At 50.4% G+C, this 4851-nt stretch overlaps 1 protein-coding gene across 2 annotated transcripts; it reads left to right on the top strand.

Annotated features, from left to right (window-relative positions):
* The first annotated feature begins 939 nt into the window (after positions 1-939).
* On the top strand, positions 940-4364 carry LOC125514299 (flotillin-like protein 1). Of its 2 annotated transcripts, XM_048679613.1 has the most exons (2): positions 940-2340; positions 4160-4364. In XM_048679613.1, exons 1-2 carry the CDS (start codon positions 1006-1008, stop codon positions 4298-4300), a joined length of 1476 nt encoding a protein of 491 aa, XP_048535570.1. In that variant the 5' UTR covers positions 940-1005; the 3' UTR covers positions 4301-4364. The 2 variants fall into 2 exon arrangements, with proteins under 2 accessions (XP_048535570.1, XP_048535569.1); XM_048679612.1 differs by lacking the exon at positions 4160-4364 and having other exon boundaries at positions 940-2549.
* The last annotated feature ends 487 nt before the right edge of the window (positions 4365-4851 follow it).

Below are 4851 nucleotides of genomic sequence, written 5' to 3'. Positions count from 1 at the left end.
TTAGCCTTATCTTTAATAATTAGTTGTTCCTAAAAACATAGTGAGACAAATTATGCTAAGAGATCATCTCTTATCTTCTCTTAAATAAGATAAGACAAGCCTTCTCTTATGATTTCTCTATCTTCCACCTCATCATTTATCTATGTGGCACGTTTAAGATAGAACTATTGTACATGCCCTTACTACTGCAACGACTCTGCCAGAGAGTTGCTCTGAGCTGGTTAAACCGATCAAAACCAGAAACCAGTTCCGGTAACGAACAAAGCTCGATCGGTTAACGTCAATTCGGTTGATTCCAAGCTCGATCGGTCAACGTCAATTCGGTTGATTCCAAGTTTATTTCTTTACCCGATGATTTTTGCTTCGAACCACAATTAAAGCCAGGACCAACGAAGGGAAGACGCGTTGTCGTACTGCACACTCCATCGATGTCAACGAGGAAAATACCGTATAAAATCGTAACGCCCGTTTCTTGTGGCAACGAGTACATCACAACTCACAAGGCCACGGAAATGGACAGGGAACGACTCGATCCATTCGAGAAAAATGCTTGCGTCAAACTTCCGAAAAAAGACCAATAATGCTAAACATACAAAGGGTCACACGCAATTACACTTGTTTGTAAGATCCATGTAAATCAATGTATGTATAGCATTACTTGGAAAGGACCAACGCATAGATAATGTCTATAAAATTGGAATACAATTTCTTACACGCTATGCTGACCAATTGGAAAATTAGCCCGGGCTGAATCAAGCGGAACTAGCTAAGAGCATCCCAGCAATGACCGGGAAATACAGGGCAAGATTTGTGTGACGAGGTTCCGTAAAAAAAAATGTTTTTTGGCGCAAAAAGAAAAGATTTATGTGGTTGCATGTGTTGACCAGCCTCGCATATATAACATGCTGCTGCGTACGCTTGTTGTCAGTTGTCATCATATCCATGTTCCTGGCAGCAGTCTAGCTCAGTACCGTACAGCCTGCACTTGTCATCTTCGCTTGCGCCATGGGGTTCGTGTACCGAATCGCGAGCCCGTCGGAGTACCTGGCCATCACCGGGTACGGCGTGGACGACGTGAAGCTGGCGAAGAAGGCGTGGATCGCGCCGGGGCAGCGGTGCGCGCGCTTCGACATCTCCCCGGTGAACTACACCTTCGAGGTGCAGGCGATGAGCGCCGAGAAGCTCCCCTTCGTGCTCCCCGCCGTCTTCACCATCGGCCCGCGCGCGGACGACGTCGAGTCCCTGCTCCGCTACGCCAAGCTCATCTCCCCGCACGACAAGCTCTCCCGCCACGTCAACGAGCTGGTCAAGGGCGTGATCGAGGGCGAGACGCGCGTGCTGGCGGCGTCCATGACCATGGAGCAGATCTTCCACGGCACCAAGTCGTTCAAGCAGGCCGTGTTCGAGAGCGTGCAGCTGGAGCTCAACCAGTTCGGCCTCGTCATCTACAACGCCAACGTGAAGCAGCTGGTGGACGTGCCGGGGCACGAGTACTTCTCCTACCTCGGCCAGAAGACGCAGCAGGAGGCCGTCAACCAGGCCAAGGTGGACGTGGCCGAGGCGCGCATGAAGGGCGAGGTCGGCGCCAAGGAGCGGGAGGGGATGACGCGCCAGAACGCCGCCAAGGTGGACGCCGAGACCAAGGTGTACACGGTGAAGCGCCAGGGGGAGGGCTCCAAGGAGGAGGCCAGGGTGACGGCGGAGGTGAGGGTGTTCAGGAACGAGAGGGACGCCGAGGTGGCGCAGGCCGACGCGGAGCTGGCCATGAAGAAGGCCGGGTGGGAGCAGCAGGCGAGGGTGGCGGAGGTGGAGGCGGCCAAGGCCGTGGCCATACGGGACGCGCAGCTGCAGGTGGAGGTGGAGCGCACCAACGCCGCCAGGCAGACGGAGAAGCTCAAGGCCGAGCACCTCAGCAAGGCCGTCGTGGACTACGAGATGAAGGTGCAGCAGGCCAACTGGGAGCTCTACAACCGGCAGAAGGCGGCCGAGGCGCTGCTGTTCGAGCAGGAGAGGCAGGCGGAGGCGCGCCGCGCGACTGCGGACGCGGAGTTCTTCGCGCGGCAGCGGGAGGCCGAGGCCGAGCTCTACGCCAAGCGCAAGGAGGCCGAGGGGCTGGCGGCCATGGGAGAGGCCCAGAGCGTGTACCTGTCCTCCATGCTCGGCGCGCTCGGCGGCAGCTACGGCGCGCTCCGTGACTACCTCATGATCAGCTCAGGCGTGTATCAGGAGATGGCGCGCATCAACGCCGACGCTATCAAGGGGCTCGAGCCCAAGATCAGCGTGTGGAGCAACGGCTCTGCTTCCGAGGGTGGTGACGGCGCCATGAAGGAGATGGCCGGGGTGTACAGGATGTTGCCGCCGTTGCTAACGACGGTGCACGAGCAGACTGGGATGCTACCGCCGGCGTGGATGGGCACTCTCAAGGGGGGCACCTCCACGTCCACCTGAGCTTGCCACGAAGCTTCAAGTACGTGCAGTCGCGCACCTTATATATGCCAGTGTGATTGTGAATGCGTGTGAGATACGTCAACATAAGGGTGTTTTATTTACTTCGGATAACATGTACTATATCTCTCATCTAAATGATTTGCTGGTGAATAAACCAAAAATGTGTCTACCTCTCATCTAAATGAAAAATAGCTATGATCGCAAAAAAAAGAGAAATAACTATGTCTCATCTTCCACAACAAAAAAGAACTCCCTCATCTAAAGCGTTTTATATTTGTTTATAGAGGGAGTACATCGTTCACCCGCAAAAAAAAATCGTTGAATTTTATGCAGATATTTGTTGGGATTTTTTCCTTTTATTTTTGTGTTTTTCTAACATAGTACGGACACAGACGCTTGCACATACACTCATCTCTATGAACGGTATGCATACCCTATCCCTATGAGCACCTTCGAGAGACTGAGCCGGCACATCATCTTGTGATTGACAAAGCGTCATAGAAACTTTGTAGTCGATGGAAACGTCTCCTCCCACTGAACGCACATCGCAGAAAGGCCAGAAATAAATTCAGAAAAATGCGAGCATAAGTGTCAAGTTTAGGACTTAAACCATGATAGGCTGACGATACAACTGTCCTTCTAAAAGTCCAATCGCAGGTTGGTTTGCCTTTTATTTTTGTGTCTGATTAATCAAATAGTGTAGGAGTTAGATGGATCCTAAAAAAAAGCAAATCCATTTTTCTTTTCTGTCCCGTCGTAACACTCACGAAATTCGCTCGTTATATTAATATATAATTAAAATGATTGCTTTGAGATTTGTAATTATTTTGGCCATGTTAGTTTTGAGCATTGTGCGCGTGATTCGAATCGCGTGGCTCATGAGCTGGCTAGAAGGGCTAGGGTTGATCCTCCGGGTGTGTGGACGGACAATCCTCCCTCTTTTATCCGTAACCTTATTTTGGATGATTTTTCATTATTTGAGATGAAATAAAACTAGTCATGATGGCATTTCCTAGAAAAAAGGAAAAAAGGAAGAATGAAAAATAAAAGAAAACGGGCTGACTCTTCCCTACGAGTCGGGCTGCTACCATAGTCCCTATCCCGAGGCGCGTTACTTCCTGGCTGGGCCCATAGCCTGGCTGATATCCCGCAGGAGTCGGCCACCGACTCTCCATAGATATAGAACGGCAGTTGCTCAAAAAAAATAAAAAAGATAGATAGATACGGCTGGGCGAGCGGCACGGCCCTCTTCGCCGGACCCTCCTGCTGGCGACGATCATCAACCAGGTGCGTCTCTACCGTTCCCTGTCCTGCCCTTCCCGCTGTGCAAAACCGAGCACCCAAACCCTAATTCAAGCTATTTTGTACTTTAATTTTCTGCAAAAAAAAAGTCATCGGATGTCTGGGGCTTCAACCAAAATTGCTATGGGAACCTTCAATTGGGGCCTCAACCAAACACTTTCAAAGTTAGCGTTTTGCCGCGTTGCCGTAGATAGAGTGCCGCCTGTGGCCTTGACCCCTGTTCTCCGATCTGGAGTTCTGAACCTTGTGTAGTTGTGTGGCTTTGCCGGTTTCTCGGCTAATGAAAATTCAGATTCAGGTGGCCTTAATGCCCCCCAGCGTGTATCAGGAGATGGCGTGCATCAACGCCGACGCCATCTAGGGGCTCGAGCCCAAGATCAGCGTGTGGAGCAATGGTTGTGCTTCCGAGGGTGGTGACGGCGCGATGAAGGAGATGGCCGGGGTGTACAAGATGTTGCCGCCGTTGCTAACGACCGTGCACGAGCAGACTGGGATGCTACCGCCGGCGTGGATGGGCACTCTCAAGGGGGGCACCTCGACGTCCACCTGAGCTTGCCACGAAGCTTCAAGTACGTGCACTCGTGCACCATATATATGCCAGTGTGATTGTGAATGCGCGTGAGATACGTACATGCATAAGGGCATTTTATTTACTTCGGAAAACATGTACTACTGTTTGATTTGCTCATGAATAAACCAAGGATGTGTCTACCTCTCATCTAAATGAAAACTAACTATAATCGTAAAAAAAGAGAAAATTAACTATGTCTCATCTAACTTCCTCATCTTCCATAACAACAAAAAAATTCCCTCATCTAATGTTTTTTATATTTGTATATAAAGGGAGTACATCGTTGATTTTTACGCAGATATTTGTTGGGATTTTTTCCTTTTATTTTTTGTGTTTTTCTAACATAGTACGGACGTAGATGCTTGCACCTACACCCATCTCTATGAACGGCACGCACACCCTACCCTAGAACCTTCGAGAGGTTGAGTCGGCACATCATCTTGTGGTTGACAAAGCGCCACAGAAACCTTCATAGTCGATTGAAACGTCTCCTCCCACTGAACGCACATCGCTGAAAGGTCTGAAATAAA

This window comes from Triticum urartu, chromosome 6 (assembly GCF_003073215.2).
Source record: "Triticum urartu cultivar G1812 chromosome 6, Tu2.1, whole genome shotgun sequence".
Lineage (NCBI taxonomy): Eukaryota > Viridiplantae > Streptophyta > Magnoliopsida > Poales > Poaceae > Triticum > Triticum urartu.
Note: the sequence above shows the minus strand (reverse complement) of the source record. Positions and strands in the feature narration are given on the sequence as shown.

Excerpts from the sequence above, each read along its gene's own strand:
- LOC125514299 (XM_048679613.1), top strand. The coding sequence starts at position 1,006 with ATGGGGTTCGTGTACCGAATCGCGAGCCCGTCGGAGTACCTGGCCATC. Across the intron at positions 2,341-4,159 it reads CCATGAAGGAGATGGCCGGG|GGTGGTGACGGCGCGATGAA; the intron begins GTGTACAGGATG and ends TGTGCTTCCGAG.